The sequence below is a fragment of the Caretta caretta genome, chromosome 28, assembly GCF_965140235.1.
Source record: "Caretta caretta isolate rCarCar2 chromosome 28, rCarCar1.hap1, whole genome shotgun sequence".
NCBI classification, from domain to species: Eukaryota; Metazoa; Chordata; order Testudines; family Cheloniidae; genus Caretta; species Caretta caretta.
In genome coordinates, this window is record NC_134233.1 from 2266618 (window position 1) to 2290435 (window position 23818).

General features: G+C 63.0%; 2 protein-coding genes across 7 annotated transcripts; one reads left to right on the forward strand and one right to left on the reverse strand.

Annotated features, from left to right (window-relative positions):
- Window positions 1-4031: 4031 nt before the first annotated feature.
- Window positions 4032-10066, reverse strand: BCL6B (BCL6B transcription repressor). Its single transcript, XM_075123825.1, has 9 exons — window positions 9984-10066; window positions 9228-9442; window positions 8326-8547; window positions 7502-7972; window positions 6959-7071; window positions 6413-6607; window positions 5075-5205; window positions 4620-4757; window positions 4032-4364 (listed from the first exon to the last, which is right to left on the reverse strand). Exons 2-9 carry the CDS (start codon window positions 9401-9403, stop codon window positions 4233-4235), a joined length of 1578 nt encoding a protein of 525 aa, XP_074979926.1. The 5' UTR covers window positions 9404-9442; window positions 9984-10066; the 3' UTR covers window positions 4032-4232.
- A 2852-nt stretch (window positions 10067-12918) lies between these two features.
- Window positions 12919-23501, forward strand: TRIP6 (thyroid hormone receptor interactor 6). 6 transcript variants are annotated; one of them, XM_075123824.1, is made up of 12 exons: window positions 12929-13231; window positions 13942-14140; window positions 14294-14439; window positions 14799-14918; window positions 15612-16202; window positions 16740-16830; window positions 17059-17228; window positions 17973-18151; window positions 18251-18371; window positions 20477-20603; window positions 21832-21904; window positions 23218-23334. In XM_075123824.1, exons 2-12 carry the CDS (start codon window positions 13951-13953, stop codon window positions 23240-23242), a joined length of 1833 nt encoding a protein of 610 aa, XP_074979925.1. In that variant the 5' UTR covers window positions 12929-13231; window positions 13942-13950; the 3' UTR covers window positions 23243-23334. The 6 variants fall into 6 exon arrangements, 3 of the variants coding, with proteins under 3 accessions (XP_074979925.1, XP_048689760.2, XP_048689761.2); XR_007354259.2 differs by having other exon boundaries at window positions 12919-13231; window positions 20477-21904; window positions 23218-23237; XM_048833803.2 differs by lacking the exons at window positions 20477-20603; window positions 21832-21904 and having other exon boundaries at window positions 12933-13231; window positions 23218-23501.
- Window positions 23502-23818: the final 317 nt, after the last annotated feature.

Sequence of the window (23818 nt, forward strand, 5' to 3'; positions counted from 1 at the left end):
GCAGCACTAGGGGGCGCTGTGGGGCAGGGAGTGGGGTGGGGGCTCAGCAGGGGGCGCTCTCCCCCGGCAGGCGGGGCCTTGCTAAACAAAATGCACCCGTGCATCTGTCCAGAAAAGCTTTATTGAAACCAGCCACCAAACTGCGTGTTGGGGTGCTACAGGGTGTGAGGCCAGAACCAGCTTTTGACAGATACCCCCCCCCCCAAATCAGCTCCAAATACCCCGCCCCGACCCAAACCTCTCCCCCACCAGAACACCAAGGCGGAGCCCTGACGTGAAAGCACATTTTGCCCCGCAGCGTTTTGTGACAATATATAATATTCCCATCTCTGCAATTTACCCCCGTTTGCATGTTTCCCGGCAACATGTGCTTGTAGCTGGGGGGGTGTCTTCAAATCCCAGAAGAACTACGGGAGTGGGGGAGGTTAAATATGCCACTGCACCCCTCCAGTAGCCAGCACTAGGAATAGCTGTTAAATTTCCCCTCTAGGGGGCGCCAGCTGTGAATTGGCCCAAGGGTGGGGGACTGGCTGGCTAAGGGGGGAAGGGAATGAGACATGGGGCCTGTCCCCTCTAGGGGGCGCCAGCTCCCGACTGGCCCCAGGGCGGGGACTGGCTCGCTCAGGGGGGCAGGGAACGGGGCATGGGGCCTGTCCCCTCTAGGGGGCGCTGGCTCCCATCTGGCCCCATGACGGGGAGATTGGCTGGCTCAGGAGGTGGGGAACGGGATATCTTCCTTATGTGTGGTAATGGGAACCGGTCCCATCGTGTGCGTGATAGAGAGAGAATAACTGACCCCTACTAGGTGGGGAGTAGGAGATGGGAGAGGGAGATGTGTGTGTTCCACGTCCATCTAGAGCCCCATTGTGTAGATGGTCGCCTGATCCCAACCTATCCCGTCTAGACTGCACTATCTATTCCTAGGCTAGCCATCCTAGACCACCCGGCCGATTCTAGACTGGATTAGTCATTCTAGACTGTGATAGCCTTCCTAGGCTAGCCATTCTAGATGGTGCTAGATGGGTCCAGGCTGCGGTATCCCTTCCTAAGCGATGGGTTCTAGAGTGGGCTACCGATCTAGACTGGGCTATCCATTCCTAGGTTAGCCGTACTAGACTGTGCTGTCCTGGATGGTGTTATCCATTCCTTGTTCATGAATTCGAGACTACGGTAGCCATTCTTGGTTGTGCTCTCCATTATAGGGAGCGCAAACTGTTCAGAGACTGTGTGTTCTAGATCGGGCTATCCTTCTAGATGGGTCTTTTCGTTCCAAGGTGATCCGTTCTAGGCTGTGGTATCCCTTCCTAAGCTATTGATTCAAGATTGGGCGATCTGTTCTAGACCACGCCACGTATTCCTATGTCGTCAGTTCTAGACTACGCTACCCATTCTAGAATGGGCTATCTATTCTGGGCGGCACTATTTGTTCTAGCCTTTACCATACATTGACTGTAGGTTCCCTTATCCATTCTATGCCACACTATCCATTCCTAGGTTGTTTTAGACTATGCTATTCTAGACTCTCCTTTCCCATCTGCTCTTCCCCCTGGCAATTGAAAGGTGATAAACTTCCCTCCTCATTCCAGAACCACAGCTCCCTCCCTTTTCCCCACATGGCGTGAAGCACCAGAGGTTCCAGACCTCTTCTGGAGCAGCAAAGACCAGTTGCTGCTGAAGTTTTCAGCTTTATTCTAGGGCCACTGTGATCCCAGATCCCTCTCTTGCCCCACTAACCTGCTCTGACTTTAATTGTTTTGGGGGGAGTAGGGTCCTCAGCCACCCATGACAAATATCTTACACCCTGCATTATTCCCAATCCAGAGGGATTCCTGATCTAATGATCCAGCCCATCAATCAGTTGTGTTCTAGACTCATCCATTGATAATCTAGAACCTTAGCTGGGACCAGAGACTAAACATTCCGCGTCGCTCTCGCTTTGGTCTCCAGAACTTGAAATGCCCAAAGGCCATCTGGCAAAGTGGATATGGAAGGGTTACAGATGAATAATCTAGAACCCCTGCTCTGGAAGCCCTTGAGCTGAGAGGTTCCACAATCTGGAGATAGAGACTCAAAAGAGCCTAGAACCCAGGATCTGGTAGACATGAAGCCTCAGAGGTTCTAGTATCTGGAGACATAATATTGAGAGGAAGCCTGGAAGTCAGGAACCCATAGGCAGAAGACCTCAGAGGTCATATGTTATGGGGGACCTGGATTATCTACATTTTAGCAATCCAGAACCTCTGTTCCTGAAACCTTTGATCTGGGTGGCTCCAGACTCGGTGGATGGAATATTTAGATTCAGAAAATACAGATTCTGGAACCCAGGATTCCGTAAAGAGGAGACCTCGGAGGATCTGCACTCTGGAGCTGGAATACGTAGACTCCCGAAGAACACAGTCTAGAACCCTCAATCCTGTAGACAAGACACCTTAGATGTTCTGGATCCCATATCCAGATAACTGTAGGTGTTCTACACTCAGAAGGTGGAACATTTACATGCTGGATAACATATCTAGAACACAGGATACATTAGGTTCCAGACTCCAACCAGATAAACTCCAGAAGGTCCCCAGACCTTAGGATCAAACTCCTTGCTTTGCTACACCTCACGCTTCCAGAGATCTCCAGCATGTCAAGAACCCTTTTGCAATGGACCTGCCCCAGTACGACTCTAGAGCCTTCTAGAGCAGGCAACTAACTAACACAAGGTCAAGTGGCCGAGCTACAAACGCCTTTTGCTTTTGCTCCGAGCATTGACACTGCAAAGCAAATTAAAAGCAGCAAAAAATACACCCCCCAACTTGGGGGGGGGTTAAAAATATAGATAGATATGGGTCAGAAAAAGCCACTGTCAGCAAAAAAATACATTTAATTCTTTAAAGAACCTTTGTGAAAAAAAAAAGAAGAAAACACTTTCTTAAACCAGCATCAAGCTGGAGGCATCAGTTGTCCACAGAGACAACGTGGGTAGGGGAAAGCTTAACTGGAGTGACTCTATATTAAAACTGGTTTAAGCAAAACTCCGGAGTCACCAGTTGTCCATAGAGACTTGTAGGGTAGGCTAGATCTTCAGTAAAGACTCCGTGGACAAATGGTGAATCTGGATTTTAGTAAAATCAGAGTCAATCCACAGAGATTTAGAGACTGGACTAGAACGTCTTTGAGGTCTTCATGGACAGCTAGTGACTCCTGATTTTGGTTAAACGGCTGTCAAACCAGAGACATTCAATGTCCCTAAAGATGTCCAACCTCAGTGAGAACTTAACTGGATTGACTTTGGGTTGACACTAGTGTCACCGAAACTGCAGAGTCACAATTAGCTGGCTAGAGAGGCTTCCAGGGTAGTTAAATCAGAGTCACTCCAGAGTCACTCCTCCCAGATTTAGATCGTGATTAGAATTTCAGTGAAGTCTATGCAAAACTGGCAGCTGCTGACTCCAGTTAAGCCAACGTCAAGCCGGCATCATCAGTTGTCCATAGAGATGTCCAAGGTAGGGGAGAATTCAGAGTGACTCTGGACTGAAACTGGTTTAACCAAATGAGATATTGCCTTCCAGAAGGAAACATAAATCAACTGAAAATTAAGTACAGTAGTTAAGAAAAGAGGGGGATGGGGATGGGGATGGGGGGGCGTGGTCTCTCACAACACTCTGCCTGCAGAGCTCTGACATCACTTCCTGTGCCACATTTACTTAAAGAACCAAGGACTCCTGGGTTCTCTCCCGAGCTTTGAGAGGGGAGTGGGGTCTGGTGGGTTGGAGCAGGAGGAGCTGGGAGCCAGGACTCCGGGGTTCTCTCCCCGGCTCTGGGTGGGGAGTGAGGTCTAGTGGTTACAGCAGAGGGCTGGGAGCCAGAACTCCTGGGTTCCCTCCCCAGCTTGGGGGGGTGGGGGAGGGAATGGCAGACCCACTTCAAAACACAGGGTGCAGATATACTCCCCCCTACACATATGGAACTGGGTCTTCCATAGACCAGAGAGACCACCCCCCTGCAGTCCATAGCCCCCCATGTCCCATAGCACCCCCCCCCAGCCAAGCCCAGACACTGCAGGACAACACATGCTATGAAAGGGAGTCACGACCAGCGGGCCCCTCCTGACAGGCCGGGAATTTCCCCTACCCCGACACGGCCCCCCCTGCTGGCAGGAGCGAAGTAGGCAGCGGTGCGGGGTGGGGGGGACCTGTGTCTCTCTCCTGCTCTCTGGTGAGAGGGGGAGGAAGCGCGGTCCCCGTTCAGCAGCGGGCGCCGGAGGGGCCGGCCAGCACTGCGTAGCGGATCTTGGTGTTGGTGACGGCCCCATGCTTCTGCCGCAGGTGAAGCCGCAGCTGGCTCTTGTGCCGGAAGTGCAGGTGGCAGGCCTCGCACTGCGGGGGGGGCCACAAGACGGGGGGGTCAGTGCCCTGAGCCGGGCGGGGGGAGAACCCAGGAGTCCTAGCTCCCAACCCCCCCCCCCCCCCGCCCCTGCTCTATCCCACCAGACTCCAATCCCGTCCCAGAGCTGGGGAGAGAACCCAGGAGTCCTGGCTCCCAACCTCCCTTGCTGTAGCCACCGGCCCCCACTCCCCTCCCAGCCCCGGGGAGAGAACCCAGGAGTCCTGTCGTCATCATCCCCCACTCACGTGATACGGCTTCTCGCCCGTGTGGATCCGGATGTGGCTCTTGAGGGTCTGTAGGTGCCGGAAGCGGGTCCCACACGTCTCGCAAGGGTAGGGCTTTTCACCCGTGTGGATCAACACGTGGGCCCGGAGGTGGGCGACCTGGGAGGGGAGAGAGAGGTGATCAGATTCCAGGGGGCTGCAGTACTTGGCCTGGCCTCCAGGGGGCCCTGCTTCCCATTGGAATCTATGGGACCCAGGGTGGCAGTACCCGGCCTGGCCACTAGGGGGCCCTGCTCCCCGTTGGAGTCTATGGGAGCCAGGGGCTTCAGATCCCACTGCTCCCACCAGTAGATGTTGGCCCTTATTGATTGCACGAGTTTCTCTCACTGCCCCTTGCCCGAGGCCTCCCCTTCACAGCCCCATATCTCTCCACCTGACCCCCACAGAGCCTACCCTGCCCCCCCCCCCACCCGCACCTGCACGAAGCTGGAGCCGCAGGTCTCACACTTGTAGGGCTTTTCGCCTGAGTGGATCCGCGAGTGGGTTTTGAGGTTCGCTGGCCGGTTGAACTGGGCCCCACAGACTCCGCAGCGATATGGCTTCTCACCTGGGGGGGACACAGGGGGCAGCTAGGGGGCGGCACCCACCTCCCCTCTGACCCCTCCCCATGAGCCCTCCAACATGCTCTTGGCCCCCCTGCTTCCCCTCAACCCCTTCCTCCTCCTGACTTTTCCCACCTCCCCTGACCCCGCCCACCTCCCCTGGTCCCCTCCCCCTGACCCTTCCTGACTCCACCCACCTCCCCTGTTCCCTCCCACCTCCCATTAACCCCGCCCCTGACCCTTCCTGACTCCACCCACCTCCCCTGGCCCCTCCCACCTCCCATTAACCCCACCCCTGACCCTTCCTGACTCCACCCACCTCCCCTGGTCCTGCCCACCTCCCCTGGTCCCATCCCCCTGACCCTTCCTGACTCCACCCACCTCCCCTGTTCCCTCCCACCTCCCATTAACCCCACCCCTGACCCTTCCTGACTCCACCCACCTCCCCTGGCCCCTCCCACCTCCCATTAACCCCACCCCTGACCCTTCCTGACTCCACCCACCTCCCCTGTTCCCTCCCACCTCCCATTAAACCCACCCCCTGACCCTTCCTGACTCCATCCACCTCCCCTGGCCCCTCCCACCTCCCATTAACCCCACCCCTGACCCTTCCTGACTCCACCCACCTCCCCTGGCCCCTCCCACCTCCCATTAACCCCGCCCCTGACCCTTCCTGACTCCACCCACCTCCCCTGGTCCCATCCCCCTGACCCTTCCTGACTCCACCCACCTCCCCTGTTCCCTCCCACCTCCCATTAACCCCGCCCCTTGACCCTTCCTGACTCCACTGACCTCCCCTGGTCCTGCCCACCTCCCCTGGTCCCGTCCCCCTGACCCTTCCTGACTCCACCCACCTCCCCTGGCCCCTCCCACCTCCCATTAACACCGCCCCTGACCCTTCCTGACTCCACCCACCTCCCCTGTTCCCTCCCACCTCCCATTAAACCCACCCCCTGACCCTTCCTGACTCCACCCACCTCCCCTGTTCCCTCCCACCTCCCATTAACCCCGCCCCTGACCCTTCCTGACTCCACCCACCTCCCCTGTTCCCTCCCACCTCCCATTAAACCCACCCCCTGACCCTTCCTGACTCCACCCACCTCCCCTGGCCCCTCCCACCTCCCATTAACCCCGCCCCCTGACCCTTCCTGACTCCACTCACCTCCCCTGGCCCCTCCCCCCATCCCCCTGGCCCCCCCCGGCACCCCGTACCGGTGTGGACGGCGCGGTGGGAAGCCAGGTTGCCCTTGTAGCGAAAGGCCGAGCAGCAGAGGTGACATTTGAACGGTTTGTTGTCGTGGGGGGCAGCCGCCGGGGCCTGCCCCCCATCCGCTCCCCCGTCCTCCCCCTCCCCCTCCCCCTCCTCCAGGCCCAGCTCGCAGGCCCCGCAGCCGTATGGTCCAGCACCTGCGGGAGGGGAGGGGGCCGTGAGAGGGTTCAGGGCATGGCCCGGGGGGGGTCCCCAATACTCAGAGCCCGCTCTGCAGCGTATGGGACTGGCCCATCCCCCCTCAGCGCCTATGTGGGACCAGCCCCTCCCCCGCCACAGCATATGGGACTGGCCCCTCCCCTCACCCCACAGTGTGTATGGGACCAGCCCCTCCCTCACCCCACAGCGCACATCAGACCAGCCCCTCCCTCCACCTCACAGTGTAAATGGGACCGGCCCCTCCCCCCCCACAGCACGTATGGACCAGCCCCCTCCCCCTCCCCCCCCCACACCGTGCAGGGGACAGAGCCCCCTTCCTCGCCCCTCACCTGTTGCGGGCCGGGGCCGCCCCTGGGGAAGGTGGGGGCAGGGTGGGGGCAGCGGGGCCCCCACCTGCCGGTGCCGGGGGCACACGGGGCACTGTGAGACGGCAGGGTGCAGCCTGTGGGGAGATGGGAAAGGGCGGGGGGGGCTCAGCTACTATGAGGCATAGCTCCCCCCAGCCCCCAGTGTATGGGGCCTGGGCCCCCGCCCCCCACTCACCGTATGGGACCAAGCGCCCCGCCCCTGTGTATTGGACCAGGAGCCCCTCTCACAAGCATATAGGACCAGAAGCCCCGATCCCCTCGGCATATGGACCCCTCTCCCCCACCCCAGCTTGGCATACGGACCAGGTGCCTCGCCCCCCCACGTATATGGGACCCGGCCCCCCCCTCAATTGACGTATGGGACCGGGCACCCCTCCCCCACTCAGCATATAGGCCCGGGCGCCCCTCCTCTTCCCAGCATATGGGCCCGGGTGCCCCTCCCTGTCCCAGCGTATGGGCCCGGATATGGGACCGGCCGCCCCACCCCCCAGCTCAGCCACTCACCCGCAGAGGGCGCCGCCCCCCTCTTCCCTGCCACGGCTGGCGCCTTGGTCTTTGCCGGCCGGGGGCTCGGGCAGGGTCGGGGGGCCGGGGGGCTGGGGGCCGGCCCCACCCCCTCCCCCGGCCCCCTCCCCCCGGAGCGAGTTCAGGACGATGAACTTGTATTTCTTCCAGTTGCAGGCCTTGGGGTCGGGGGCGCAGCCGCTGGACTCGCAGGGGGAGGCGGGGTGCCCCTCGGAGCGCGACGGGCTGTCGGGGGGGCCCCGCTCCCCCCCCGGGGGCGCCCCCCCGGAACCCTTCGCCGGCGGCCTGGCAGGAGCCGATCGCAGGGGGGCCCCCGGGCTCGGCCCCTCTGGGTGGGGACCCTCTGCGGGCACCGTCCCACTGTCATCTGAGGGTCCTTGGGGGGTGTCCAGGGATTTGGGGTCCGCCGGGGAGGGGAGGGGCTTGGGGTAGCAGCTACCGCGGTCGTAACTGCAAGAGAGAGGAATGAAATGAGGGGGAGCAGCGACCCATTCCCGCCCCACCACCCCGAGCCAGCCCGTCCCCGCCCTGGGGCCGGGTGGGAGCCGGCGCCCCCTAGAGGGGACAGGCCCCTGCCCCATTCCCTGCCCCCCTGAGCCAGCCAGGCCCCGCCCTGGGACCAGGTGGGAGCCGGCGCCCCCTAGAGGGGACAGGCCCCTGCCCCATTCCCTGCCCCCCTGAGCCAGCCAGGCCCCGCCCTGGGACCAGGTGGGAGCCGGCGCCCCCTAGAGGGGACAGGCCCCTGCCCCATTCCCCGCCCCCCTGAGCCGCTCGGCGGCCGGAGGGGAGCCGGCGCCCCCTACCTGGCCTGAATGAAGCGGTGACAGGCGTCCACCACGTGCTCCATCTGCAGGTAGGTGGCGGCGTTGAGCAGGGCGGGGACGGAGGCCGGGGTGAGGGGCAGGCGGGAGGTGTACATGAAATCCAGCAGGGCCTGGAAGCCCCCGGGCTGGATGGAGCCGGGCAGGGTGAGGACAGTGACCTCGCTGCCCCCCTGAGCCAGGAAGATGGAGTAGAAGAAGCCACTGCCGTGGGGAGAGAAGGGTGATGGGAAAGTGGGACACGGACTACAACTCCCAGCATCCACCGCGGCCCACCCAGACCACACTGGGGCGGGGCGTGGGGATAGACACCTCCCCTCTGGCCACGCCTCCCCTTCCCACACTGGGGCGTGGCCCAGACGCCACCTCCCCATGGCCACGCCTCCTCAGCCCCCTCTGCCCCACCCAGAAGGTGACTCAGAGTCTGGCCCGGCGGCCCGCCCCCACCCTCTCCCCACAGGACGGGGACCCAGCTGTGGGTCCGGATGGGTGTGGCCCCCCCCCTTGCCGTGTGGAGCCACCAACCCACAGCCATGTCCCTGCCCCACACAGAGCCGCCCCACGGCCACCACCCTCCCTGCCCCCACGACTCAAAGCCCGTTCCCGTGGCCCCCATCAGCCATGTCCCCACCCAGCTGTACCCCCTCCTTCCCAACCATGCCCCCTACCCGCAGCGTCCCCTCACAGCCCCGCCCACCCATTCACTGCCACACCCTCTTTAGCCACGCCCACCCTTCCAGCCACGCCCTCTCTAGTCAAGACCCCACCCTTCCCAGCCACACCCACTGCTCAGCAGCCACGCCCTCTACAGCCAAGCCCCAGCTGTTCCTAGCCACACCCTCTCTGGCCACGCCCCCAGACCGTCCAAGCTCCGCCCCCCTCACCTGCAAGCGGCGAGCACAGCCTTGTGGGCCAGCAGGGGGCGCCCCCCCACCAGCAGGGTGACATCGGTCAGGACGCGGCGGTGACGTAGCTGGTCCAGGTTGAGCAGCACGTCGCTGGCGTGGCGTGTGAACTCCCGGACGGAGCCCGCCGGGCCCCCGGCCCCACCCGAGCTCATAGTGACTGCGGACACAGGGGGGTCACCGCAGGCCAGGGCCTGGGGGGGAGACGGGGTTACTCAGAGGGCAGGGGGAGAGGGACACAGCAGGGGAGGGCAGGAGTCCTCCTCCCAGCCCCCCCGATCTCACCACCAGCCCCACTCCCCTCCCACAGCTGGGGAGAGAACCCAGGAGTCCTGGCTCCCTGCCCGCCCTGCTCTGACCCACCAGCCCCCACTCCTGTCTCAGAGGCGGGGAGAGAACCCAGGAGTCCTGGCTCCCTGCCCGCCCTGCTCTGACCCACCAACCCCCACTCCTGTCCCAGAGTCGGGGAGAGAACCCAGGAGTCCTGGCTCCCAGCCCCCCTGCTCTGACCCACCAGCCCCCACTCCTGTCCCAGAGTCGGGGAGAGAACCCAGGGGTCCCGGCTCCCAGCCCCCGGTCCTCTAACCCACCAGCCCCCACTCCGCTGCCAGAGCCAGGGAGAGAACCCAGGAGTCCTGGCTCCCAGCGCCCCCCCGCCCCGCTCTAACCCACCAGCCCCCACTCCCCTCCCAGAACTGAGGAGAGAACCCAGGCATCCAGGCCGTGACAGCTCACCCTGACCAGCAGGGACCCTCCAAGCTTCCTGCAAGCAGGACTTTGGGGGGGCGGAGTGCAATCTCCCAGCTGAACCCCCCAGTCCGGAGAACCAGCCTCCAATGGCTCATCCAGGCGGGGTCTCTTATAGTGTCCTGAGAGGGGGGGTGGGGGAAGTTCTCTCTCTAGTTCACATCCTTCCTGCCCCGGCCCAGCCGTGGGGAGGGAGTGGGGGGGGGGGGGGAGTATTAATAGACTTTTCAGGAAAAAGGCCGGAGAATTCCAAGATCCACAAACAAACCCAGCTCCAAGCTCCCCCCTCTTCTAACCCACCACCCCAATCCCGTCCCAGAGCCGGGGAGAGAACCCAGGAGTCCTGGCTCCCAGCCCCTCCTGCTCTAACCACCAGCCCCCACTCCCCTCCCAGAGCCGGGGAGAGAACCCAGGAGTCCTGGCTCCCAGCCCCTCCTGCTCTGACCCACCAACCCCCACTCCTGTCCCAGAGCTGGGGAGAGAACCCAGGAGTCCTGGCTCCCAGCCCCTCCTGCTCTAACCCACCAGCCCCCACTCCCTTCCCAGAGCCGGGGAGAGAACCCAGGAGTCCTGGCTCCCAGCCCCTCCTGCTCTAACCCACCAGCCCCCACTCCCTTCCCAGAGCCGGGGAGAGAACCCAGGAGTCCTGGCTCCCAGCCCCTCCTGCTCTAACCCACCAGCCCCCACTCCCGTCCCAGAGCCGGGGAGAGAACCCAGGAGTCCTGGCTCCCAGCCCCTCCTGCTCTAACCACCAGCCCCCGCTCCCCTCCCAGAGCCGGGGAGAGAACCCAGGAGTCCTGGCTTTGATCCCTGCTCAGTTCACTCCACTGCTCTCTTAAGGCACCCCCCCCCACCTCTCTTTTTAGATCCAGGAATTGGAAGCGGGGGGGATTTGTGGCAAGGGGGGGAGCTGCTGGGACTGGCTGATCCCTGAATGAAGTTACTCTATTTCCTTCTATTGTCCCGGCCTACGCTGGGGAGCCCGGAGTGTGGGGGGGGCAGGCAAGGAGGTGGGAATTGGGGGGCAAGGAGGGAGGAAACTGGATGTTTTTTTGGACCCTCACCCTTAGTGAGATGAGACAAAGACACATGGCGGAGGCAGCCAGGCAAGGGGTCCCTGGGTCACCAGCTGCCCCGCCCCAGAGGTGGCCGCATATTGGGGCTGGGCGAGGGGTCCCCGGGTCACCGGCCGCCCCGCCCCAGAGGTGGCCGCGTTTTGGGGCTGGGCAAGGGGTCCCTGGGTCACTGGCCGCCCTGCCCCAGAGGTGGCCACATCTCGGGGCTGGGCGAGGGGTCCCCGGGTCACCGTCCGTCCCACCCCAGAGGTGGCCGCATCTTGGGGCCGGGCGAGGGGTCCCCGGGTCACCGGCCGTCCCGCCCCAGAGGTGGCTGCATCTCGGTGCCGGGCGAGGGGTCCCTGGGTAACCGGCCGCCCCGCCCCAGAGGAGTCTCTGGGTAGATTTCTGGACACAAAGTCCATTGTGGTACAGTCACAAATGCAGGAAACTCCCAGTAGAGGCGGGGGGGTGGAGGGGGGGGTGCCCCTGACAGTGACGTCACACTGGGGGGGGCAACTCAGCATTTCAATTGTCATATAACCCAGATCTTAAAGTCGCGGTAGGGGCTAGAGACTCTTTTGATTGCACCAGTAGCCAGGGAGAGAACCCTGGAGTCCTGGCTCCCAACCCCCCTGCTCTAACCCACCGGCCCCCACTCCTCTCCCAGAGCCGGGGGGGAGAACCCAGGAGTCCTGGCTCCCAGCCCCGCCCCCGAATTTAGCCCACAGGTTAATCGCTCGGGTTCTAGGAACGTGTCGGTACCACCCTGTGGCCAGCAGGTGGCGCTGTCGGCCCGCGCATCACCCTGGCTTGCAGTGTGGGCCCCACGCCCAGGAGGGGGGGCTGGGAGGCAGGACTCCTGGGTTCTCTCCCCTCCTCTGGGAGGGGAGTGGGGTCTGGTGGGTTAGAGCAGGGGGGGCTGGGAGCCAGGACTCCTGGGTTCTCTCCCCTCCTCTGGGAGGGGAATGGGGGCTGGTGGGTTAGAGCAGGGGGGGCTGGGAGCCAGGACTCCTGGGTTCTCTCCCCTCCTCTGGGAGGGGAATGGGGGCTGGTGGGTTAGAGCAGGGGGGGCTGGGAGCCAGGACTCCTGGGTTCTCTCCCCTCCTCTGGGAGGGGAGTGGGGTCTGGTGGGTTAGAGCAGGGGGGGCTGGGAGCCAGGACTCCTGGGTTCTCTCCCCTCCTCTGGGAGGGGAGTGGGGTCTGGTGGGTTAGAGCAGGGGGGGTTGGGAGCCAGGACTCCTGAGTTCTCTCCCCGACTCTGGGACAGGAGTGGGGGCTGGTGGGTCAGAGCAGGGGGGCTGGGAGCCAGGACCTGGGTTCTCTCCCCGACTCTGGGACAGGAGCGGGGGCTGGTGGGTTAGAGCAGGGGGAAAGAGGGGGGTTGGGAGACAGGATTCCTGGGTTCTTTTCCCAGCTTTGTTATGTGACGTTGGGTCTGTCCCTTACTGCTGTGCCTCAGTTTCCCCTCCTGCGCTGCATCTCTTTAGACTGTCAGCATTTTGGGTCAGCGTCTTTCACTGTGTGTCTGGGCAGCGACGGGGGCCAAAACAGAAAACCCTGCCCCCCCCCCGTGGAACAGCTGTTCAGACTTTCCTGACAAGGCTGGAGAGGAGCCAGGGACTCAGAGTGGGGCTAGCCGGCCAGTCCCTGACCCAGGACCGGATGGGAGCTGACGCTCCTGGAAGGGGAAAGGTCCAGTACCCAATTCCCCACCCCTGAGCCAGGCCGAGAACCCAGGAGTCCTGGCTCCCAGTCCCCTGCTCTAACCACTAGACCCCACTTCCCTCCCAGAGCCGGGGAGAGAACCCAGGAATCCTGGCTCGCAGCCCCCCTTGCTCTAACCAACAGCCCCCACTCCCCTTCCAGAACCAGGGAGAGAACCCAGGAGTCCTACGCTGCCCCTCCCATGCCCCCCCACAGGAAGTGGTAGGAATTCCCAGCCCCACGTGACCCCTCTGGAATGTGGTGACGTCACCGAGGGGTCCATTAAAAAAGTTTTTTGGGAGTTGGGAGAAAAAAAAAAACTTTTCCGGGGAGTTTCGGAGCCGGCGGGATCCGGCGCCTCCGGGACCTTCCCCCTGCCCCTCACTGGGCTAGGGAACCCCCCACCCCACGAGTGGGGTAGGACAGGAGGGGCTGGGACCCCCCCCTCAACTGGGATTCCCGCATCGGAGCCAGGTAAGAATCGGGTCCCCACACCCCGCAGGAATTCTCCCCACGTGATCAGAGACACACACCCTCCCCGGCCAGGGACCCTTCCCCACTGAGACCCCCACTCCCTCTCCCAGGGACCCCTCCCCATTGGGAACCCCCTCTCTCTCCCTGGGCCAGGGACCCCATCCCCTTTAGCGCCCCCAGGGCCAGGGTCTCTACGCCAGGACTTTTCCTCCCCCGCCTTCCGCCCCTGGGACACCCCCCCCACACACACGGTTGGAATGGAGGGGGGCCGTCGTTCCCCAAGCTGAGTCCCCCCCACCCTGGAAATCCCCTCCCCAACCAGGGCCAGTGGGGCTGGGTGAGAGTTAGATCCTGCCCCTCCCCTGCCAAATCTAGACAGACCCAAGGCAGGCCCCACTCCCCTCCCACAGCAGGGGAGAGAACCCAGGAGTCCTGGCTCCCAGCCCCCCTGCTCTAACCCACCAGATCCCACTCCCTTCCCAGAGCAGGGAAGAGAACCCAGGAGTCCTGGCTCCCAGCCCCCCCTGCTCTAATTCACTAGCCGTCGCTCCCCTCCAGGAGCCACAGAAAGAACCCAGGAGTCCTAGCTCCCAGCCCCCCCTGCTCTAATTCACTAGCCGTCGCTCCCCTCCAGGAGCCACAGAAAGAACCCAGGAGTCCTGGCTCCTAGCCCCCCCCTGTTCTAACCTCTCTGCACCCCCCCCCTGCAGGTCCCAGAGATGTCCGGTCCCACCTGGCTTCCCCCAAAGCAGCTGAGCTCCTCGGGGTCTCCCGGCGTCTCGGTCTCGGCTCTGGCACTCGGCAAACCCCAGAAGAAATACGCCCCTGTTCCTGCTCCCCCCAGGCCGGCCCCCCAGGACCAGAACGGGGGGGGCATGAGTGGGACAGGCTACCAGCCAGCGGGCCCTGGTAAATACCTGGTTCCCCCCCCCCGCCCCCAGTACCCGAATGGTCTGATCCAGGTTGGCGGCAGGGCTGAGGGGGGGAATCTCGGAGGCGGTGGAGGGGGGAATAGAGAGGGAGGGGGCCTGTGGGTCTGACCCGTTGCTGTTTCCCCTCTAGGCAGCCTCCCCTCCCGTCCCCTGCCTTCCAGCTTCGGACCCCCAGCTGACTTGGAGCATCATTACCCATCAGCCCCAGGGGCCAAGGATGAACTGGGGGTGCCCTGGGGTGGCCCCCCCTCTGCTGGATGCGGGTACCACATGCAGGTAGGAGGAGGGAATGGGGCCCCTGGGCATTGGGGGGATGGGACAGGGATTTGGGGTGCTGGTGGAGAGGGGGTGACCTATATCCTATGCAGCCCAGTGCCTTGCCTCTGTGGGACCTTGGAGAAAGCATAAGTTTCCCATAATTCACCTGCCTTGGTCATATGGGGCACGTGGGAAGGCTCCTTCCTGACCATCTCATGCCTTGGAGCATGAGGCTTAATTCCCGTTACCCTGCGGAACTACCTGCCACTAGGACAGCAGCTGGACTTCCTGATCCCAGCTGACAGACCTGGGCAGTACCTTATAGCCCCCTCCTCCCCACACCGTAATCCCCTCCCCCTCCTTGTCTGTTTCCTTAGGGATCTGCCCTAGACCCAGGGCCCCACCGCCCCTCCAGCATCGACGCCCAAATAGACTCGCTCACCAGTATGTTGGCTGATATGGAGAATGCCGGCCCCCAACGCCGGGGGGAGAGGCAGGTAAACCCCCCCCCCACCGGAGGGTTCTGGGGGAGGGGGGTTTGACCTGGTGGGTTTTCAATGGCACAGCCTCTCCCACCCTAATGAGATTTCAGACCCTATAATCACGTCCTTCCAAGTACCTTCTTGCCCCTCTCCTGCCCACCACATGGCAACTCTAGCGCCTGATATCTCTGGAACCGGTGGACACAGGCTTCCGCATGTGACACCGTTGGAAAGTAGAGACCCTGGGCTTTCCCTTGGTATCACCCGCCCGCATCTCCCTCCCCCCGGTTTCCTGGGGATCGGCCACCGAAAATCACATTCCAACCAGAACCTCGGGGGGAGGGAAGTGGAGATGGTTCACGGGACGTCACAGTGGGCCTCCTTTATTGCCAGATATTTCCTGAGCCGGTGGGCATAGAGATGAGTGCCAGGCACCGTTGGAAAGCTACAAATCCAAGCTTTCCAATGGGGTATGGCAGGTGCTTCTATCCTTCACAGTTCACAAGAAATTGATGATTTCACAGAGTTGGCGTTGGCCTAGCAAGACTTGACGATCAACATGGATGAGTGGGGTTCCTTGGGGAACAATGGGTGTTTCAATGCGTTTAGGGTTGGGGTGGACTTGCAGGCTGGGGGGCTGGTAATATGGGGTACCCCCAAAGCCCCACACCAGCCTACGTCTCCTCTTTCCTCTCCTTTCTTCTCCAGAACTTCGACTCCGTCCCGTACCCGTCGGCCTCTGGCCCCCCGCAGCCCACCCCCCCCAAAATGCCCGGCCCCTACAAGCCGGGCTCCTTCGCCCCCAAGAACTCACCCTACGGTCCATCGCCCCAACCCGCCACCTCAACGGCTTCCTCTGGGCCGTCTCCCCAATATGGGGCAGGCTACCCGCGGGCACCGCCCGGGCATAAGCCCTACCCGCAGCCCATGCCCGCGTCCTACACCACGTCGGCCGGGCCGGCCTTCAACGTCCAGGTCAAAGTTGCCCAGCCAGTGCTGGGTTACGGTCAACCGAGGCACCGGGCCGAACAGGCCTACGCACCCCCCTCGCCCCGAGTGGGCCGCGGGGCCCAGTACGCCTTGGAGCCGGGCGCCAGGGGGGAGGAGGGCTGGTATCTGGAGCCGGGGGGTTACGGCAAGAGGCCGGGCAAGGGGGAGTGCTATGGGGCCGGGGGGCTGGCCAAACCAGGGGAGGCGGCTGGGGGTCCGTACCAGGCTGCCGCCAGGACCCCAGGCAAGGAAGAGACGGCGGTGATGGGGAAGGCGCCCCCTGGTGGTGGAGGAGGATACCAGCACCAGGTAATGTGAGAGGGAATTGGCCGGGAGTATGAGGGGGGGCAGGACCCCTGGGTCCTCTGGGAGGGGAGTGGGGGCTTGTGGTTAGAGTGGGTGGGGGCAGCTGGGAGCCAGGACGCCTGGGTTCTCTCCCTGGCTCTGGGAGGGGAGTGGGGGCTGGTGGTTAGAGCGAGGGGGGGCAGGGGCTGGGAGCCAGGATGCCTGGGTTCTCTCCCCAGCTCTGGGAGGGGAGTGGGGGCTGGTGGTTAGAGTGAGGGGGGGCAGGGGCTGGGAGCCAGGATGCCTGGGTTCTCTCCCCAGCTCTGGGAGGGGAGTGGGGGCTGGTGGTTAGAGCGAGGGGGGGCAGGGGCTGGGAGCCAGGATGCCTGGGTTCTCTCCCCAGCTCTGGGAGGGAAGTGGGGTCTGGTGGATTAGAGCGGGGGGGGGCAGGGCTGGGAGCCAGGACTCCTGGGTTCACTCCTGCTGGGGATTGTACCATCTCGTGGGGGGGGGGGGAATCAACGTGAGCGAAGCCTCCAGATGCGGTCTCCCTCCCCCCAGACCCCCCCGAGCCGCCCGGAGGAGGAGCTGGACAGACTGACCAGGAAGCTGGTGCATGACATGAACCACCCGCCGGCGGGGGAGTACTTCGGTGAGGGGGGCAGGGGGGTTACAGGGTGGCGAGTCGGGGGGCTTCGTGCTTGAGGGGTAGGGAGGGGGTTGCTGGGGTGGTTGTGGGCATGAGAGGTTGAGGCAGTGGGGGGCTGGGAGAGAGGTTGGTGGGCAGGGGGGCTGGAGTGGGTGGGGAGCGGAGAGGTGGGGGGAAGGGTCAGTGGAGGCGCTGGGGGGCCCCGTGTGAGCCCTGCCCCTCTGCCCCCAGGGCGCTGCGCCCGCTGTGGGGAGAACGTGGTGGGGGACGGGACAGGCTGCGTGGCCATGGACCAGGTCTTCCACGTGCCCTGCTTCACCTGCACCACCTGCCACGCCCGGCTGCGGGGCCAACCCTTCTACGCCATGGAGCGCCGGGCCTACTGCGAGGCCTGCTACGTCGTGAGTGCCGGGCCGCAGGACGCCTGGGTTCTCCCCCGGCTCGGGGAGGGGAGGGGGGCTGGTGGGCTAGAGCTGGGAGCCAGGGCACCTGGGTTCTCTCCTTGGTTCGGGGAGGAGAGTGGGGGCTGGTGGGTTAGAGCTTGGAGCCAGGACACCTGGGTTCTCTCCTTGGTTCGAGGAGGAGAGTGGGGGCTGGTGGGTTAGAGCTTGGAGCCAGGACACCTGGGTTCTCTCCCTGGCTCCAGGTGGGGAGTGGGGGCTGGTGGGTTAGCGCTTGGAGCCAGGACACCTGGGTTCTCTCCTTGGTTCGAGGAGGAGAGTGGGGGCTGGTGGGTTAGAGCTTGGAGCCAGGACACCTGGGTTCTCTCCCTGGCTCCAGGTGGGGAGTGGGGGCTGGTGGGTTAGCGCTTGGAGCCAGGGCACCTGGGTTCTCTCCTTGGTTCGGGGGGGAGAGTGGGGGCTGGTGGGTTAGCGCTTGGAGCCAGGACACCTGGGTTCTCTCCCCGGCTCCAGAAGGGGAGTAGGGACTAGTGGCTAGAGCAGGGGGGGCTGGGAGCCAGGACTCCTGGGTTCTCTCCCCGGCTCCGGGAGGGGAGTGGGGGCTGGTGGTTAGAGCAGGGGGGCTGGGAGCCAGGACTCCTGGGTTCTCTCCCCGGCTCCGGGAGGGGAGTGGGGGCTGGTGGTTAGAGCTGAGGGGGCCGGGGGGTGGCTGGCCCCAGGCCCACGGCTCTCCCCTCCCGCCAGGTGACGCTGGAGAAGTGCTCGATGTGCTCCAAGCCCATCCTGGACCGGATCCTGCGGGCCATGGGCAAGGCCTATCACCCCCAGTGCTTCACCTGCGTGGTCTGCCACCAGTGCCTGGACGGGGTCCCCTTCACCGTGGACGCCACCAGCCAGGTCCACTGCATCGAGGACTTCCACCGGTACGGCCCCGCCCCCCTGCTCTGTGGCCCCGCCCCCTGCCCTGTGGCCCCACCCCCGGCTCCCCTGACGTCCCTCTTCCCCTCTCTGTGCCCCCGCAGGAAGTTCGCCCCCCGCTGCTCTGTGTGTGGCAACGCCATCATGCCCGAGCCCGGGCAGGAGGAGACGGTCAGGATCGTGGCCCTGGATCGGAGCTTCCACATTGGGTGCTACAAGTGTGAGGTGGGGGCTGGCAGCCCGGATGCCTGGGTTCTCTCCCCAGGGCTGGGAGCGGGGGCTGGTGGGTCAGAGCAGGAGGGGGCTGGGAGCCAGGACGCCTGGGTTCTCTCTGCAGCACTGGGAAGGGAGTGGGTGATGGTGGGTTAGAGCAGGGGGACTGGGAGCCCGGACGCCTGGGTTCTCTCCTCGGCTCTGGGAGGGGAGCGGGGGCTGGTGGGGTAGAGCAGGAGGGGGCTGGGAGCCAGGACGCCTGGGTTCTCTCTGCAGCACTGGGAAGGGAGTGGGTGATGGTGGGTTAGAGCAGGGGGACTGGGAGCCCGGACGCCTGGGTTCTCTCCTCGGCTCTGGGAGGGGAGCGGGGGCTGGTGGGTTAGAGCAGGAGGGGGCTGGGAGCCAGGACGCCTGGGTTCTGATGGAGTCTCTGTCCCCCCCGCCCCAGGAGTGTGGGCTGCTGCTGTCGTCGGAGGGCGAGGGCCGGGGCTGCTACCCCCTGGATGGGCACATCCTGTGCAAATCATGCAGCGCCCGGCGCATCCAGGAGCTCTCCTCGAAGATCACCACCGACTGCTGAGGGCTCGGGGTGCCCAGCCCCCCGCTCACCCCCTGGTCTCTGCCCTGGGGGAGGGGCTCTGTCTGCCCCCACTGCCAGCAGCTGCTTTAGTATCCGTCGACTCGGGGTCCCCCTCAACCCCGTTCCTCCTATCCCCTATGGGGCAAAGGTCCTGCCTTGTGCCCCCCAGATTCCTGCCCCTGGCTATGTCGGCATCTATTAATATTGGGGGTTCCCCTGCACCCTGCTTCTCCCATCATTTTGGGGGGGCAGAACCCCCCACTTCTTGCTGCCCCCCAGCTCCATTGTCTTCTATTAATCCCTCTCTGCCCCGCATTTCTCCCTTCACTTTGGGGGCACGTTTGCACCCCCAGAGTCCCTGCTCTGCCAATCTCTGTTAATTCAGGGTCCCCTCTGCCCCTTGCCCCCCCAATTCCTGAGCACCCTAAAACCAACCAGGCCCCACGGTCAAGATGGGGGGGTGGCAGCAGAAGGGGGGTGGAATTAGCCCTGCTCTAATATTGGGGTGAGGGGGGACCCCCCCCTCCCCAGTTGGTATACACCGGAGGGCAGGGCTTTGTGGCAGGACAGGAAGTGAACCTGTCTCTTCCCCCCCCCCCAGCATGTCACCCCAATATTTCTCACGGGGGGGCAGTGGTTATATTTCTCCCCACTCCGGGGTTCACAGCCCAGCTTGGGGGGAGGGGGATGCTCAGGATTTGGGGTTTCTCCCCTCAATTTCTAGGTCAGTTTGTTTTTTGGAGGGGGGGGGGACGGGGACTGGCTGCCTCTCCTCCGAAGGAGCCCTGACTCCCCACCCATTTTGGAGGGGGGGGGGCGTCGGACCCTGAGCTGGTCTCAGGGGGCAGATGATACCCCATTAACAATCCCCTAGCAGTGCGTGTCAGGATGCCTGGGTTCCATCCCCAGCTCCTGGGAGGGCAGTGGGAGCGGGCGGAGCAGGACTCCTGGGTTCTATCCCTGGCTGGGGGAGGGGTTTCCTTCATCACCATTAACCGTTTCCATTGCATACTTCTCCCTCCCTCCCTCCCCCTTTCTGGGGCAGGGGGCAGTTGGATTAAAGATTTGGTTTTTTCACTCTTGGCAATGAAATGTCCTGCTTTCTTTTGTTCGGAGGCGTTACTGGGGTACCCTATGTGGCTCTGGGAGGGGAGTGGGGACTAGGGGTTAGAGCGGGGGGCGGGGGCTGGGAGCCAGGACTCCTGGGTTTTCTAGATTCCGATGCCCGGATGGCTGTGATCTGGGCTGCCCTGTACAACCCAGGCCAGGGGCCTGCCCTGAAAAATCACCCCTCCAAGTCACCCCTTAACCTTCTCGGCATTAAACTAAATGGCTGGTGCTCCGTGAGGCTGTCCCCATAAGGCAGGTTTTCTAATTCTTTAATCCTTCGCGTGGCTCTTTTCGGTCTCCCGTGACCGGGTCTGGCGCCCCGGCCGTCTTGAATTGGGGGCGCCAGACCTGGACACGGGAGTCCAGCCGCGGTTGCACGAGGGCCAAATTCAGAGTATACATCACCTCTCTGCTTCTCCTACTCCAGATTCCCCCGTTTATAAGTCCCAGGAGCGCATTCGCTCTTTTAGCCACAGCGTCGCCCTGGGACCTTGTGTTCAGCTGCTCCTCCACCATGACGCCCAAATCTCTTTCAGAGTCCCTACTTCCACCCTGTAAGTATGGCCTGTGTTTGTTGTTGGTATGTCTTAGTATGATTTTAAAACCTCCCCACCTCCTTACTGTCCTTAACTGTGCTGGCCATGCCTCTTTGTGGCCCTTTGCTTCCCTTATCAATGTACTAAGATTCCTAGTGTCTGATTTCTATTCGGTACGATCAATCTCCCCTTTTCTTCCATTTGTTCCATGTTCATCTTTTTATTGCCATCACTTTCCCCTCAGAACCAGGTCTTTTTTGGGGGGTTTTTTTGTTCTTGTTTTTAACTTGGCCGGCTTTTTTCCCCTTGAGTGTGGCACCTTACAAAGCGTCCTTCCACAATCCCCAAGCCACGGTGGCGTTTTCCTGGTCTGATCGGTTTCCTCCCGGCTGATTTGGCGCGGCATGGCTTTCCGCTTGGGGAAACGGGCCTTTTTAAAAGCACTGTGGGCGGGTGTATTAACGCCGGTTTGGATTTAGTTCTCTTCTCAAGGCGTGAGGACTTGTCGCGAAGCGGCAGTTTGTTTTTCGGTCCTACGGTCGGCTCCTCTTCAGGCGTGCGGACGAGATCTTCCGTGTCTTTCCCCGTATCAATGGTCAAGGCAAGAATTTGTCACCCGGTGTCAGCTGTGAGGTGACTTGAGGGTGCACTCGGCACCTGCCCTCTGGCCGACTGGAGCCCACAGAGCCCGGGGTAGGGCCGGTCCCACCCGTCTTTCCCCTGAAGGTGGCCCGAGCCCAAATCCTCCATCCTGTGAGCCGAGCCGGCAGGTCCTCAGGTCCCAGCTGCCTGGCTCAGGGGGGCAGGGAATGGGGCAAGTATTGGATAGTCTCTCTCGCTTGGTCGCCCCCCCCCCCCAGGGGTGTGTGTCTGGGTGCAGGGGGGGGGTGGGTGTCTGGGTGCAGCCACTGGGACCTTGCGGGAAGTGGGATGCCCCCCCTTGAACTGCCCCCCCCCAGCAAGCCCTGATCACTCCCCCTTTCAGCTGCCCTCCCCATCCCCTGCCTTCTTCCCATCCTCCCCCCTGCCTGTCCGCCCCTTCCCCTGCACCCCCTAGCGGCTCATTGGCTGGGCTGCCCCCCCACTCTCTTTGCGGGGGGTGCATATAAGAAGCAGGGCTTGGGGGGGGTGCTGGTCGCACACAAGTTCTGTCTGCTTCCCAGCTTGGTGTCAGGCAGCTGGTTTTGGGGGCGAGCCTCGGCACCATGGGGTCCCCGCTTTTCTTCCTCCTCTTTCTCCTCGCCAGCTCCGCGCTGCGCCCTGGGACCCCCGCGCCCGCCGGCGCCCCCCGGCTCCGTGCTCCCCACCTGGGGAGCCAGGTGAGATGGGGGGTAGGGTATGGTCAGAGTGCCCCTGGGGGGAAGGGGGAATTTGGGGGAGCTGCAGGGATTGGGGGGCTAGGGGGGGTCCTGCAGAGATTGAGGAGGGATGGGGGGACTCTTGCTGGAGTTTAGGGGGTACTGCAGAGCTTGGGGGTCTATATAGAGTTTAGGGTGCTCCAGGAGGGTGGTTGGGGTACTGTATAGATTGGGGGGCCTGAAGGAGTTTGGAGGTGCTGCATAGATTGGGGGGATGGAGTTTTGTTGCTGTGTAGAAATTGGGGTGCTCTGCAGGGTTGGGGTACTGCATAGTCTGGGGGGCACCTCAGATGTCATGGGGGGGCTGTGATGAAATTCCAGGGCCCTGGGGAAAGTGAGGGGTGTTGCATAATGGGGGTGCACCCCTGGGGAGTTTGGGGGTTGGAAGTGTCCTGGGTGTATGGAGGGGGCTGTTCAGAAATTAGGGGTGCCCTGGAGGGAGGTTTGGGTTGCACCCCTGGGGCTTTTGGGGTGCTGCTGCATAGATTGGGGGTTGGAAGTGTCCTGGGTGTATGGGGCTGTCCAGAAATTAGGGGTACCCTGGGGGGAGTTTTGGGGTGCCGTGGGTCCTCTGCAGAAATTGGGCGTGGTTAGATTTTTTTGCATAGAGAGGGGTGTGCGCAGAAATTGGGGTCCCCTGGGGTGACAGGGGGGGCTGCAGAGTTTGGGGAGGTGCCCTGAGGGGCTACAGAGATGGGGGTGCTGCGTAGATTGAGGGTGTCCTGGGAGGGCTACAGAGACGGGGGGCTGCGCGGACAGGGGAGGTGGCATGGATGGGGTGTTGAAGGCAGAGATCCTAAAGAAGGGAGACTGATGCCCAAGGCAGGGGATGGGGACACCCCGTTTCCTGAGCAGGGTGGACCCTGATGGGAGTCCTGGGGGTGGGCTGGGCAGTCTCCCCTGCCCGCCATTTCTCCCAGGAGCCCCCCAACCCAGCCCCTTTAGCTCTCTTCTCCCTCCCAGAACTCGCCCTGGGTATAGAGCTGGGGTCTGCATATCTGAGAACAGGGGGGCTCTGAGCGCTGTTTTGGTTACCCCCAGTCAGGAGAGAGATTAATTCAGGGAGACTTTGGGGTCACAGGAAGGGGAGGGAAGTGGGGTAGAGCCAGGGATGGGGGGTGAACCAGGGCTCCTGGGTTCTCTCCCTGGCTCTGGGAGGGGAGCGGGGGCTGGTGGTTAGAGCCGGGGGGGGCTGGGATCCCGGACTCCTGGGTTCTCTCCGCGAGTGGGGTGGGGCCGGGGTGACTCTTGGTCTCTCTTCCCTCCCCCCCCAGGCGCTGTCCCGGGCTGTGGTGCTAAAAGCCGTCTCCGGACTCCTGCGCGCTGAGCTGTCTCCCCAGGGTGCGGCCCCCCGCTGGCATCACCCCCCCGCGACCCCCCGGGAGCGAAAAGCCGGCTGCAAGAGCTTCTACTGGAAAACCCTCACCTCCTGCTAGCCCCGCCCCCTGGGGGGTCCCAGCCCCCGCGGGGCGCTCTGCTGCCCCCTCCCTTAGTGCTTAGGGGGGTCCCGCTATGCCATGATCAATTCCCAATAAAACCCATTTGTGTGTTTCCTCCACCCACGGTCTCTATGGTCCTGTCTGTTCCCGCCAGGGTGAGCTGCGAGGAGAACCCAGGAGTCCTGGCTCCCAGGCCCCCTGCTCTAACCACTAGCGCCCCCTCCCTTCCCAAAGCTGGGGAGAGAACCCAGGAATCCTGGCTCCCAACTCCCCTCCGCTCTAACCACTAGCCCCCCTTCCCCTCCCAGAGCCGGGGAGAGAACCCAGGAGTCCTGGCTCCCAGCCCCCCACTCTAGCTCCTAGGAAGCTAGAGTGGGGGGCTGGGAGCCAGGACTCCTGGGTTCTCTCCCCGGCTTTGAGTGGGGTCTCGCGGGGA